The sequence below is a fragment of the Erinaceus europaeus genome, chromosome 5 (assembly GCF_950295315.1).
Source record: "Erinaceus europaeus chromosome 5, mEriEur2.1, whole genome shotgun sequence".
NCBI lineage: Eukaryota > Metazoa > Chordata > Mammalia > Eulipotyphla > Erinaceidae > Erinaceus > Erinaceus europaeus.
In genome coordinates this window covers 18,184,802-18,199,661 of record NC_080166.1, presented here as the reverse complement: position 1 = coordinate 18,199,661, position 14,860 = coordinate 18,184,802, and the positions used below count along the sequence as shown (strand labels likewise).

The following is a 14,860-nucleotide window of genomic DNA, read 5'->3' as shown; positions in this document are numbered from 1 at the left end:
GAAGATGGGAGCTCAAGATCACAGCTTTGCCATCAACAAATTAGGCTATTTCTTTCCTGCCTGCTGCTAACACAGCAATCTCCAGAATTTAAAATTCTACAAGAGTTTCTCCTGGATCAAAAGGACTTAGAATGCATTCACATACTATGGAATAAAATTAAAATTCCTTGTTGAAAATGGGTGATGCCTATGGTCGACGGTGAACTCAAAGTGTCGGCTTAGTAGTTGCAATGCCTTGACTTTGCCTGAGTTTTTCTCTTAAATTTGAGAGTAGGTGGGATAGAGAGTGAAAAGAAGAAACAGAGAGGAGAGACAACACAGCACCTCTCCAACATCCTTGGGTCTCCCCCCCCTAGTGCTGTCCTAGGTGGTCCCATGTGACACTAGAACTCAGACCCAGTTCCTTGTGCTTATTCTATTAGGAGAGTGATGGCCCTGAACCTCCACTGTAATCTTCTGAATGCACAAAGTTTATAATGTTCAGAAGGTTGTCCTCACCCCAATGTTCATGGCTGAAGAAAGCATTCCTGATGTTGGAGAAAGTTGCAATTTAGCTCCTGGGCAAGGACTAACATCTCTATTGACTTTGTGACTGGACCCCACACTTTTCAGCTCACTCTCCATGCAGCTGGCAGAACCTCTGCTGGTCAAAGTAACATGAATTGTAATATCCCAAATTTAAAATCCAGGTGCCAAAGAACAGATGAGTAGCTAAGAAAGTTATGGTAATATAAACACAGTGGAATACTACTCAGCTGTTAAAATGATCAAGTCATTTCCTTTGTCTCATATTGGATGGGATTTAAGGCATCATTTTACCTGAGATAAGCCAAAAGGGGGAAGAAAAATAGCAAATGAGCTCACTTATAGGGGAACTTAAGACACAAGGAAAAGCAAGGAAACCACAAGGTACAAAGCGGGTGGGAGTGGTGTAGTACACCAAAGCAAAGGTCTCTGGGAACGGAGGAGACAAGAGCTGGTGGAAGGGGCTTAGGGGTCCTGGGGCATGATGGTGGGGAGGGACTTAAGTTAGGGGTGAGAGTAGTGTGCAGATATCTTAAGGGAGGGGAGGAATTATACCTGGGTGTCAGCACTATACTATAAACCATTATCTCCTTGGTAAAATGCTTTTTAAAAAGGAGAGTTGAAAGGCAACTACTGGATGATTCCATTCATATAGAGAGCATAAATAACTAACAGAAAACAGTCAAAAGGAATAACCAAAGGGATTCTTAGAACCTGTGAAAACTATCAGGGGTATTAGAGGGTAGGGATGCAGGGGAGGGTGGTACGGGTAGAATGTTCTATTACGTGTAGCGGTGTAAGGGTTTCAGTGATGGGTGTGCATGTGTGCAAAAATGTACTCCTAGAATTTCATAATATTAACAAAGTAATAGGCAGATCAGAAACCCTTTGAATACCTACCTGTCTCCTGTTACTTCTCTGCTAACTGGTTTCAGCAGGAAACTAAGCATTTTTCTCTAAAATAAATCTGACTTCTTTGTAGCTGTGAAAGAGATTTTTGGACTCTATTTTTAGATTTTTGCCATTTGGACTCATGGAAGTTAGTTAATTAAAAAAATGACCTTTGATAACATTTATAACATGGATACCTATTACATCCCATTCTTCAAAACAGAACAGACTTTAGTGGAAATTTGTTTGCAAGAAATTCAATAGTTCAAAGAGTTATTTCTTATGTAGAACAACCAATTATAAATTTTATGTTGTATTTATGAATATACAAACATGTAATCAGTATAGGATATCTGCTTATTTATTTTTTTATTTGGTATTGGAGAATGAGTCTAGAGATTCACATGTATATGGGATCACTGAGCCATACCATCTCCCTGGTCCAATTTTAAGAGAGAGAGAGAAAGAGAGAGGAGAAGGAGAGGAAGAAGAGAAGAGAGAGGAGAGAGAGGGAGAGAGGAGACAGGGAAGGAGACAGAAAGACATATAATAGATAGACAGACAGATAGGTCTAATACAAAGCATGTTCAACCACCCATGGAACTCCATCTGCTTTCATCCTTGGTGCTCCCATGTAAAGATCTCTAGAATCTCAGGAAGGAAAGAGATGCATTGTGTCTTCTGAGCCATATTCTAGAATCCTGGGCATCACTATTTTGAAAATGATGAGGCTCAGATAATGGTCTGCATTATTTTACAGTCTTTATACTACAGTGAATGACTGTTCCAGGCCACATTAAAATACTTCCAAGCTCTGTTATCAAAGACCCAATGCATCATCTATGTATGAAAAATACAATGAACTGCATAGGTTATGATTCTGAAGGGATACAGATAGTGTAATAAATAAAGTGTAATTTCTCTAAAATAAAGAAATAAATAAAGTGTAATTTCTCTAAAATAAAATGTATAAATAATAAAGTGTAATTTCTCTAAAGTCTTTCAGAATTCAGATTGTTGTCATAGGTTACTAATATAAAAAGCTAAAAGGCTTTTTGACTTCTATCACTGCATACACAATACACCTCCATCAGGTTTTTTAGCTAACAAGCCTGTAAGTTTGGTGAAGTTCATGTTCCTACTCGTGATCACAGAATGTGAGCTCAGATCTAGAGGGATACAGAGGTCACACAGGCTCTTAAGCTGATTATGGGCCCCACATCACATCAAATCGATGGGGTTTACAGTCAACAATATTTATACCCCTTTCCCATATTAGGGAGTTACTCTCTTCCCTGATCCAGCTTTCTGGTCCTTTTCACAGCCATGACATCATCTCCCCAGACAATAATTAGGATCCACCTGCATATCAGATTTCAGGCTCAGGCAAAAAAAAAAAAAAGAAACAAGAAACTGGTGTAGCTACACCCCCTTTGAAATATAACTAAAATATGCCTACTAGCTATCTACAAATTGGAGGACCCCTCAACTCTTCATCTGCACTATTCCAGCCTTTAGGTCCATGATTGTTCAACAATTTATATGGCTTTGTATGTTAACTCTCTTTTCAGCCACCAGGTTCCAGATGCCAGCATGATGCAGACCAGACTTCCCTGGATAGACAACCCCACCAATATGCCTTGGAGCTCCGCCTCCCCAGAGCCCTTCCACTCTAGAGAAAGGGAGAGACAGGCTGGGAGTATGAATTGACCAGTCAACGCCTATGTTCAGTGGAGAAGCAATTACAGAAGCCAGACCTTCCACCTTCTCCATCCCACAATGACCTTGGGTCCATACTCCCAGAGGGATAAAGAATAGGAAAGCTATCAGGGGAGGGGATGGGATACAGAGGCCTGGTGGTGGGAATTGTGAGAAGCTGTACCCTTCTTATCCTATGGTTTTGTCAATGTTTCCTTTTTATAAATATAAAAAAAATGTTTAAAAAGTTTGGTGAAGTCCAACTGCTATTGAGACATGGTCAGATTCTGTTTACAAGACTTACAGGCTTATTAGCTAAAAGTTATAATCACTTAAAATTAAAAAAAGAAAAAAAAAGAAGTGACAGATCTCTCTGGGTGATTTTCTGTGTACTTTAGGAGTTCACAAATGATTCAACCCCCAAACATGTTGGGCCTAAGAAGGGAAATCAGGGGGCTGGATAGTGGTGCTCCCATGTTTAAGGAACGTGGTTTGAGTCCCCAGCCCCCACCCGGAGGAGAGGGCACTTTATGAGCTGTGAAACAGGCCTGCAGGTTTCTTGCTGTCGCCCCATCCTCTCTCAATTTATTACTGTCCTATCCAATAACAATATAAAAAAAAATAGAGAAGAAGAAGAGAATTAGCGTGTCTAAACCAAAGGAGAGAAGGGCAAATTTTTGTACCATAAAACCAATTAGCAGAGACCAGTAATAAGGGATAAGGACGATGAGTAAACCAGGACTATGGGACAAATGTCTGGTGGAGGACAGAATTGCACTCTCAGTGCTGAGTTGAATATCATATGTCCACTTGTTGATTTTTAATGCCATATGCCTGAGACATACTGCATCCACCTCTGTGAGGAAAAGGGTCAATCGTATTAAAAAGAATACAATGAAGACTCTGGTGGTGGCACATGTTAAGCGCACTTGGCTCGAAGCGCATGTACCTGCATAAGGATCCCGGTTCGAGCCCCAGGTTCCCCACATGCAGGGGAGTCGCTACCCCACATGCAGGGGAGTCGCTACACAGGCAGTGAAGCAGGTCTGCAGGTGTCTGTCTTTCTCTCCCCCTCTCTGTCTTCCCCTCCTCTCTCCATTTCTCTCTGTCCTATCCAACAATGAGGATATCATCAACAACAACAATAACTACAACAACAATAAAACAACAAGAGCAACAAAAGGAAAAAGAAATAATAAAAATATAAGGAACTTTCATAAATGCAAAGTCTGAAATGCAGCCAATCCTACTGGTAAGCAAACTGGCATATTTGACACCCAGCAAGCAGATGACTGAGTTACATGGTTCTAACTCTCTTGTGTGCCTGCCTATGCGCACATACACACACACACACACACACACACACAGGGACACACACACATGGACACACAGACACAGGGACATACACATACACACATATACACACACATACACGGACACACACACAGGGATACACACATACACACACAGACACACACACAGGGACACACACACATACACACACAGGGACACACACACATATACACACACACAGGGACACACACACACATACACACACACAAAGGGACACACACATACACACACAGGGACACACACACATATACACACACACAGGGACACACACACAGGGACACACACACAGGGACACACACACACGGACACACACACACACACACAGGGCCACACACACTTTGCAAGTCACAGAGCCGGGATCACTGAGGTCACATTCTGCCGAGCTAGAATCCAGTTTCTCATGAGCTAGTATCTAAATAAATCACCCAGGTGTCATATTGTTATGTCTAGTCCAGTTTGAATTGGGCAGTGGAGACTGAGCATACAACACGGCCCTCGACTCGGCTCGCAGATGAAACAACAGATGAGATGTCGAGTGTACAAACACATCAGTCAGAAAGGGCAGGGATATGAACTGAAACGGGAACTCAATCAATATGGAGGCAAGGAGGCACAAAGCCAAACAGAACAGATGCTTATCCGGTGGTTGATAGGCCTGAATCCAAGAGATCAGTTTCTCAGGAGGTGTCTGCTCGGGTTCAAAAAGCTCTCCAAGCACATAAGGCCACAGCAGTAATGCAAACACACACTTGATCAATTATACTTCCCCCTCCTTCGACCCAGCACCCTTCAAGCTGGCAACCTCCTAAAGATATCTTCAAGTGTTTCTTGCTCAACTTGTCTCAGTTAACATGGGTCTTCAGACAGGTCTGTGGTGAGAGTAGGGCAGTGTGAGAGGGCAGTGCAGGGATTTTCAGCTACCTGTCTACAGAAGTGGGAAGGTGTCCATTTATTTAAGGAATGCTGCTTAAGGGCAAATGACAGCTCAGTCATGTAGCTAAGCCATACTATAGCAAGAGACACAGTGATGTCCACCAAGAGGCTGGCCACCGCTCAACAAAGGAAAAGCAGCGCTCTAAGTCCTAGGCGATGCTCATGGGAGACATTGCAATCACAAATGTACTCTTTCCAAGACTGACTGTTTTTATTCTATCCTACCCTACCCTACCTTACCCTACCCTCCCTTACCCTACCCTACCCTACCCTACCTTACCCTACCCTACCCTACCCTACCCTACCCTACCCTACCCTACCCTACCCTACCCTATTTACCTCCAGGGTTATTACTGGGGCTCAGTGCTTGCACTATGAATCCACTGCTCCTGGAGGCCATTTCTCCCATTTTGTTGCCTTTGTTGTTATCGTTATTCATTATTGTTGTCATTGCTGTCATTGTTGTTGGATGGGACAGAGAGAAATCAAGAGAGGAGGGGAAGAGAAAGACACCTGCAGACCTGCTTCACTGCTTGTGAAGTGATGATCCCTGCAGTTGGGAAGCTGGGGGCTCAAACTGGGATCCTTAGGCCGGTCCGTGTGCTTTCTGCCATGTGCACTTAATCCGCTGCACCACCACCTAACCCCTATTTATTTATTTACTTATTTATGACACTATGGTTATTGCTAGGGCTCCGTGCTGGTCCTATGAATCCACCATTCCTGGTGGTCATTTTATTTGACAGGACAGAGATAAATTGAGATGGTATGGGGAGACACAGAGGAAGAGAGAGAGAGATCGACACCTGCAGTCCTGCCTCACCACTCATGATGCATCCCCGCTGCAGATAGGGAGTGGGGTCTTGAAACCAGGTCCTTGTACTTGGTAATCTGTGCACTCTACTGGATGCCCCACCTCACCTGGCTCCCCCAAGTATTTTCAAACAGTACATGTTTCATTTCTTTGTGGTGATGGGTAGCTGAGAGTTTACCAGAGTCATGCTGCTACCATCAGAACAGAGTGGTTGAGACCCCCAGATCAAGAATCTCTGTTCGACAACTTTCTAGCAGAGAGCATATGACTCGCTGTTATCAAAAGGCTAACGCCACTGATGATGTAATTGATGAGATGGGGGGGGACAGATTTCTCAAGAGGGAACCTGGCTTTTTAATCATAGCACAGAGGGGCAGCAGCCCCATTCCCATCACTTGTGAGGATTCCACACAGCTCTCATGAAAGAGAATCACCGCCATATTGGAATTTGTTCCACCACCATATTGGAATTTGTTTTCCACAGCCTACCGCGGCTGTCAGGACCTAACTGTGATCCTCTCCAAACAAACCCCACAGGCTCAGAAGCACTACGCAGATCTGGATGACTGCTAAGTACAGTGCTCTTTAGGAGAAATACAAGTCAAGTCTTCTGGAGCTGTGTTTATGATCCTTTTAGACCAACACTCTCATGCACATTTTTGAAATTTTTTCCCTTTTGTTGCCTTGTTTATCATCATTGTTGTTATTACTGTTGTTTTTATTGCTATCATTGCTGTTGGATAGGACAGAGAGAAATGGAGAGAGGAGAGTAAGACAGAGAGGGGGAGAGAAAGGTAGACACCTGCAGACCTGCTTCACCGCCTGTGAAGTGACTCCCCTGTAGGTGGGGAGTCAGGGGCTCAAACTGGGACCCTTATGCTGGTCCTTGCGCTTTGCACCACGTATACTTAACCCGCTGTGCTACTGCCTGGCTCTCACATTTTTGTTTTTTAAGAAAATGAAAAGATGACCCTAGGGAAGACATTTTTTGTCACGTGACTTGAGTTAATTAAGTGACCAAGTGCCATTTTGTGCAATACGAATCATCTGAAACCAACACCAAATGGGTGGTCATTCTACCCATGACATTCTAATCTCTTTCCCCCACAGGAACTGAATGTGGGATTGGTATTTGAGAAGCAAGTGTCTTGCTAATTTATTGCCAATAGCATCTATTAGCAAATAATACATGTTATCTATCATGCTTTCAGTCCTGATTTGAGAATCAGAATAAGAAAGAATGAAAGAGAGAAAGAAAAAGTATGAAACCATGAAAGGCAGGAAGAATGGACAGAGAGAGAGAGATCCAGGGAACTAATAGATTGTGATAGGGCCTCTACCAATCTCTAGCAAGTAGGCTGAATGCAGACCCTCCCTTGGTGTCAAATTTCCACCAGCTGCACTCCAGGCAGGTGTTGGTTGCATTCAAGGAGTTTCAAGCACAAATGGTGCCATTTCAGACACCTTTGGTCACCAGCCCTTTCCAACATCCCAGTCAGAGTCCTGGTCACACGGCCAGGTCTGGAAAGCGGGGACTAGCACCACTGGCCGCCAGACCCGTGCACAAAGCAGGTGAGGAGACAGCCAGGCGGGCGCAGTACCTGATGCTGCTTGTGCTGCCTGTCTCCGATCCCAGCTTGCATCGCTCCAGCTGGCTGGCCACGATCTGGCGTTCTGCCTCCAGCTCTCGGGTCAGTCTTTCAAACTGTAATTCCTGAAATGGAACCACCAGAGTAATTAGTTCTATCATCTCTGTGGAAAATCACACTATCCAAAAAGACAGGCCAAACCCAACATGTAGAGAACTAGATACCGTGCAGAAATCTCAAGTCCCATAGACCCAACTTTATGATCCCATTCCCTGGACCCGGCTGTCACTTGCAGGGGCTTCAATAAGCTACTTTGTCTTTCTGAAAAGTAGTTTCATCATCGGTCAAATAGGTTAACAGATTTTTTTTTTCATGGGGCCGAGAGAGGGCTGAAAGGAGACACTGCCTGAAGAGCTAGCCAGAGCTGTTTGGTAGAGAAGAGACATCCACTGTGATTACTGTTCTTGTTACCTAAAGCATAGTGTTAAAGGGGAAGATGTGCTCTTCTGAGGAATCTGTATTTATTTTGAAGTACTCCCATCACCAAAGGTCTGTGTCCCTGTTGCCACCCCCAAGATAGCCACTATAGCTCTCCCAGTCTTAGGTAGAGGCTGGCATCTTTGTTCTCACATTCATATACTCAATTCTCTTTTTAAATTTTTCATCTTTATTTATTTGCTAGAGACTGCCAGAAATCCAGAGGAAGGGAGATATAGAGAGGGAGAGAGACAGATCCCTGCAGCCTTGCTTCACAACTCGTGAACTTTCCTCCTGCAGGTGGGGTCTGGTGGGGACTTGAACCGGGGTCCTTGAACATTGTAACATGTGCGTTCAACTAGGTGCGTCACCGCCCAGCTGTCTCAATTCTCTATATTTGAAATATGAGTGAAACCATTCTGTAGTTGTCCTTCACCTCCTTGCTCGCTTCACTGAGCATCATCCTCTTGTTACATTCATTTTATCCCAAAGGTCATAATACCATCTTTTTTTAAATTGCTGAATAAATACTCTATTGAATATATGTCCCATAACTGTTTTTAAAGATTTATTTATTCATTTTCCCTTTTGTTGCCCTTGTTGTTTTTTATTATTGTTGGTGTAATTGATATCATTGTTGTTGCATAGGAGAGCAATGGAGAGAGGAGGGGAAGACAGAGAGGGGGAGAGAAAGATAGACACCTGCAGACCTGCTTCACTGCTTGTGAAGTGACTCCACTGTAGGTGGGGAGCCGGGGGCTTGAACCGGGATCCTTACGTCAGTCCTTGCGCTTTGTGCCACCTGCGCTTAACCCGCTGCGCTACCGCCTGACCCCCTTCCCATAACTTTTTAATCCAGTCATCTGTTGAAGGAAATTTTGATTGTTTCCAGCTTTTTGCGATTGTGAATAAAGCCACTGTGAACATGGGGGTGCATACATCCCTTCGAATCAGTGTAACTATAGCTTTTGGGTATCTGCCTAGGAGTGGAATTGCTGGGTCATAGGTGTTTCCATTTGCATTTGTTTCAGGACTCTCCACACTGCTCTCCATAATGGCTGTACCAGTTAGCACTCCTACCAGTAGTGCAGTAGAGCTCCTCTCTCTCCAAGTCCTCTCTCACACACATCTTATCTTGTGTTGTAGATGGAGCCCATTCTCATAGGTGAGAGGCAGAATCTCAGTGTGGTTTGGATTTCTCAGGAATCTCATTGCTTTCCATAGTGGCTGTCCCACTCTGTTCTCATCCACAGTGTGAGAGTCTCCTTCTTGCCACACCCAAGGCCACACTTACTCACTGGATTTGGAGGGAGGGGCCATTCTCCCAGGTGTGAGTGCTTCCTACCTGTTGCTCAGATTTAGGCCCCAAGACTACTGTGCTAACTGCACTAACTGCAATAAACCAGACAGAGCAAAATAAACCCCAGATGATTTAGTCTTAGGTGGTGGACAGAGAAAACTAACAGATGAACTAAACAAGGTGCTATGAATTTTTCAAGAAGACCAATTAATAGCACAGGAAGGAGGGGTGTAGTAGGCTGTGGGTTGGATCAGGACATAGGAACTAATACTGTTGGGATATTGTACAGATGTGGTTGAGTTAGGCAGGACCCACAAACTCCCATATTTCCATGCAAGTATTATTATTTACATATCAATCTCCTGCCTTGTTTTAAAGTAACTGTCCGACACCATGTTAGCCCCTCAGGGCATTGCTACAGTTGCTAGGATGCTTCCACCTTCCCAGCATGCCTTTTGCCTCTCTCTACCCCCTTTCCCGACCAATCCCATCCAGACTTGCCACTTCCGGTTTTTATCCTATAAAGTCTCCTTTGGCTGCCGGTTTGGTCTCTTTGCCCCTTTTCACCTTGGCAACCTGACGCAGAAAAGGGTTGCTGTGATAGCGGGAGGAGGCCATTTTGAGGCAGCCATTTTGCTAGCTCCTCATGGCCCGAACTGCTGTAGGCTCACCTAACTCTGAACTGCTCACGTGAATAAAGATTTGTGTTCCCTCTTCACTCTGATCTCTTCTACTCTCCTCCGTGGCGCAGCCTGACATAATACATCTGCTGATTTTCTTTCTTTTTTAAAGAAACTTTTTATAAAAACATTTTTGTTTATTTTTGCCTCCAAGGTTATCACTGGGGCTCGGTGTCTGCACTTCGAATCCACTGCTCCTGGAGGCCATTTTACCCATTTTGTTGCCCTTGTTGTCTTAATCATCATTATTATTGTTATTGCTGACGTTGTTGGATAGGACAGAGAGAAATCAAGAGAGGACTGGAGACAGAGAGGGGGGAGAGAAAGATAGACACCTGCAGACCTGCTTCACTGCCAGTGAAACGACCCTCCATGCAGGTGGGGAGCCAGGGACTTGAACTGGGATCCTTAAGCGGGTGCTTGTACTCTGCGCCACATGCATTTAACCCCACTGCGCTACTGCCCTGACCCTGCCCTGCTGATTTTCAAAGAGGCATATCCGTAACCTATAATGTCCATACAGTGATACTCCCATAAAGATCACTTCCACTTTTATAAGATATATTTGTACATTATATTATTTATATGTATTATACCTGTGTTATTTATACATCTGCTTATTTTCATAATTTGGAGTATTTTGTTTGTCCCCATCTGACGTTTTAGCTACCAAGTATACTCATTTGATGCTATATTACTAACATAATATAGACTGAAGTGAATACTGCTTTAAAACAGACTTAGGAGCTGGGGAGCTAGCACAGCTTGGCCCACCGGACTTGCACGTGAGAAGATCTAGGTTTGATCTTCTGTACTTACACCCAGAACTGATAGGTGTCCTGGTAGACAGATAAACAGATGAGTGGGTAGATAGAAAAAAAAAAAAAAAAAAAAAAAGGAGGGAGAGTGGGGGAGGGGAGAAAAAGAGAAAGAAAACCAAGGTTTATGGCTTTATTTTCTAAAAGGAAGAGCCCAGCTCTAGCACATGCAGTGTCAAGGACGGAGTTTGAGGTACCTCAGGCCTGAAAGTCCTTGCTCTGTTGTCAAGTCTCCTCACAGGAGACTTTTTTGCTCGTCTTCCATATTTTTCACTCTTTGAACCTATGCTTTGCACACGCACCGTATGTCCCGAAGAGTCGTTCTAACACCCATGTCAGACCCAGTGTCTCCTCACTGTGGCCAGCCTCATAAAGCTTCTTAGATATCTTTCACCGTGGGGCATTCTGCTCACTTTCCCACTCCTAGGAATATCTTCAGCTACCTGTTGTGCCGCTCCCCCACTTGATTTCTTAAAAAAAAATTCTTAAAAAATTCATAGGAAATGAACTGCAAACTCACTAGACACTTAGGGTTTTTACACAAGACTGTTCACTGTTCCAGCGTTAAAAGGAGAACCCATACTTGTTCCTTTCATTTGCATGATGACTTTTTAATGAAATTGACTTTCTCTTTATTAAGGAAAAGGACCAGTCATGCTGCCTTTTTCCAGTGCCCATTCAAAGGGGTTTATGTAGTCATCAGGTCTAGGAGACAAGCAAGTCGCTCTCTCAAGTGCTGCCTCTGTGTTTTGGAAGGTGTGCATCGTAAATATCAAGGTGGTTAAGGGGCAAAGGAGTTTTTCTTCTGCATCCACAGTTCAGTATTTGGTTCACCTGGTAACACAAAACTTAATAGTCAACTCAGAGGCTAAAATTTTCTTTAAACCCTTAATGCTGAAGGCTCGATTCCTAGGACGGCATCAAAGCCAGAGGCTTGTCCACACCATGGGATAGGCGGGGGCAGCAAACAGAACCTGAGCAGACCTGATACATATTAGGCTCCCTGAGTACCTGTTAAACTAATGTATCCACCAGGAGCTAAATGCCTTCAGCACATTACTTTGTATAAACATCATTAAACTCTCCCTTATTTTATTTATTTTACTTGCTTTACAAAAGGATCAAAGTAATTTAAGAGGGATCTATTAGACGTCTCTGCCCATTACTTCTATGTGCCTCAGGGAATCCAAGGATTCCTGAGTAGGGCCCCAGATGATGGTGTGACCTTGTGTTGACCAAAAAGGTCATCACTGAAGTGAGCCTGTCTCTTGCCCTTATCCGGCTTTTATTGTCCTTACTGTGTCTGATGAGGTTAGACTTTCTCCTAGTTGTTAAATCACTGAGTGTCTTTTGTTGTATTTAAACTCATATTGGATTTACGAGATCATCAATTAAATGATTCTTTTACTCAAGAGAACATGAATTGTCAATTATGTAAAGTCAGCCTACAGCCACTATCATGTTGGGCCTACATGTGAGCCAAAGACAGGACACAACTGGACTGGTCCAGTGAAGCAGCTACACTCAGAGATTCCACACTCAGCAAAGAGACAGGGCAGAAGACACTAGAGAGCTCAGGCCATGCCCACCATGCCAGTAAGGAGCCACAAGGAACAACTGGGCCAGGCCACCCAGCTTCCGGCTCCCAGAATAAAGGATTAAGCTGGTAGAGAGAGGAAAAACATAAACCAAGTGCCAAGGGTGACAGGAAGGGCTGATTTTCCCACAGCACACGCTTGTGAGATGGGACTCTCAGGACCTAAGCTGGTGTTGATGCGATAGTATGTTTAGTATTGAAAAGTCATCTGAGAATTTGGAACTAGGAATATGAAACCAGGGATTTTCAAACATTTTCAAGCACTCTGTCATGTTGTTCTCCCAACAACATAAAATTTCTCTTGTTATGAAGGCCAGGTGGTGTCTCATCTAGTAAATAAAGCACAAAGTACATATTACCAAGCCAGAGGGCCCAGGTTCAAGTCCCAGGCCCCCATCTTAGGTGGGGGGTAACCTTCATGTAAGGTGGTGAAGGTGTCTCTTCCTGTCTCCCTCTTCTTCTTTCTCACTCACTATTTCACACCTTTTATCAAAAAAAGGCATTATCCTGACTTTAATATCATAAACATTTATAGTAGGAACAGATATAGGATTCCAAAGTCATTAACATTCAGCAGTATTGAGAAGGAACTCATTTTCACTCCTGGAATAGCATTTCAGTGAGTCACACACTAAGATTAGCATAAGAAAAATATCCAATAGTTTCATAACTTTTCTCCTACAGAGCCAACGTTAATAATTAATTTCACGTAATTAAATGGAGTTTACTAAATGCTTTTAAATGAATGGAAGTATGTGAAAATCTCTTGAGGAAACCTTGCTGACTCAATATGAAGACTGAAGTCAGAAAATACATACTTGGAATTTTATTAATTCCCTCAATGAATATTTGATTTAACATTGTTGTATTGCATCCGGTGGGTCTATCCAAGTAAAATTTGAGGGGGTGGAAAAATTCAGACTGAGTAGCCAAAAAGTTCCTTCAACAACCCACTGTTATAATCTCCACTTGTCAAAAATATACCCCTTCTTGTGATCTGATCATAATCATCTCCTACCTTTATTTTCATGCTTGTTTTATTATGTTTATCTGGTCAAGTGGTTTTATCCTTTTCTGAGTAAGAATTTCTTTTTAAAAGGAGCTAGGTTTCAAGCTACCATTTTATCTGTGAGAAAAAAAAAGCCTAATCTATTATGTGGCACCAGAATGTCTAGGAATAAATGCAACCACGTTCTAGTACCACAGCATCCTGGGATGAAGGCCAAATTTCCTCCAGAGAAATAATATTCTCCAAAGAAAACAGTTTATGATCACAACTGAGTGTGTAGGCTTTGAGGACAATGAGTGATTTTGTGAAAAGTCATGATCACCATTGCTTTTTTTTTTTTTTTTTTCAGAATTCAATACCCTCATCAACTGTGAGACTAAAGATGGGCAACCTGACTTGAAAGAGTTGTTGGCTTATCAGTGTATTCAGACAGAGAGTAGTTTGAAGGAAAAAAGAAAGAGGAGAAAATTTATAGAGAAGAAATACAGGAATACACAACTGCATGCAAAACAACATAGAATAAACTCCCCTCACATTCTATTCCTTTCTTCTTCTCTCTTTTTTATTTTTTTCAGTGTTAGGGCTTCTAGCATGAGCCATTTCACCACTTCTAGGACAACCATAATTCTTATTATTTATTTTTTTTAATGATAGATAAAACATACAAAGACACCACAGCAATGCTCCACCATCTAAGGAATTCTCTATGGTCTTCCAGAGTGCTTCCATGTAGTGATGGTTCAAACCCAGAGCCCTTGTGCATGCCAAGGTAGGCCCTCTACCAATGGAGCTACCACATGGAAGCCTATTTATTTATTCCACTTAGCCACTCTCTAAATGTACAGGGTTATTTTTTTAAAAACTTTTGAAAAACTATCAGTACATCTGTTTTCTTCTTTTTTTTTTTTAACTTACTTATCTATTTTGTTGGGATAGAGAGAAGTAGAAAGGAGAGGGGAAGACCTAGAGGAAGAGAGAAGAAACTCTGCTTCAGCATTTGTGGAGCTTTCCCTCTAGCAGCTGGAAACTGAGGGGTTGAACCCATGGCCTAGCACATGGTAGCAAGTAACAAGTGCACTCAACCAGGTGGGCCACTGCCTAGCCCAGGGGCTATCCTTTTGAAAAGTCTTCACTGCCATTCTGAAATTAAGGCCAGGATTTTATTTGACTTTGTTA

At 42.9% G+C, this 14,860-nt stretch overlaps 1 protein-coding gene across 5 annotated transcripts in view; it reads right to left on the bottom strand.

Moving 5' to 3' along the window:
- Window positions 1–14,860, bottom strand: part of CTNND2 (catenin delta 2) — a 767,681-nt gene that overhangs the window by 409,909 nt on the left and 342,912 nt on the right. For 4 of the 5 annotated variants that reach the window (XM_060191168.1, XM_060191170.1, XM_060191169.1 and 1 more), the window contains one exon: window positions 7,816–7,928. The exons of the other annotated variant lie outside the window; for it this stretch is intronic. In XM_060191168.1, the coding sequence (XP_060047151.1) occupies window positions 7,816–7,928 (113 nt within the window). The remainder of the gene's footprint in view (window positions 1–7,815; window positions 7,929–14,860) is intronic. 5 annotated transcript variants of the gene reach the window in all.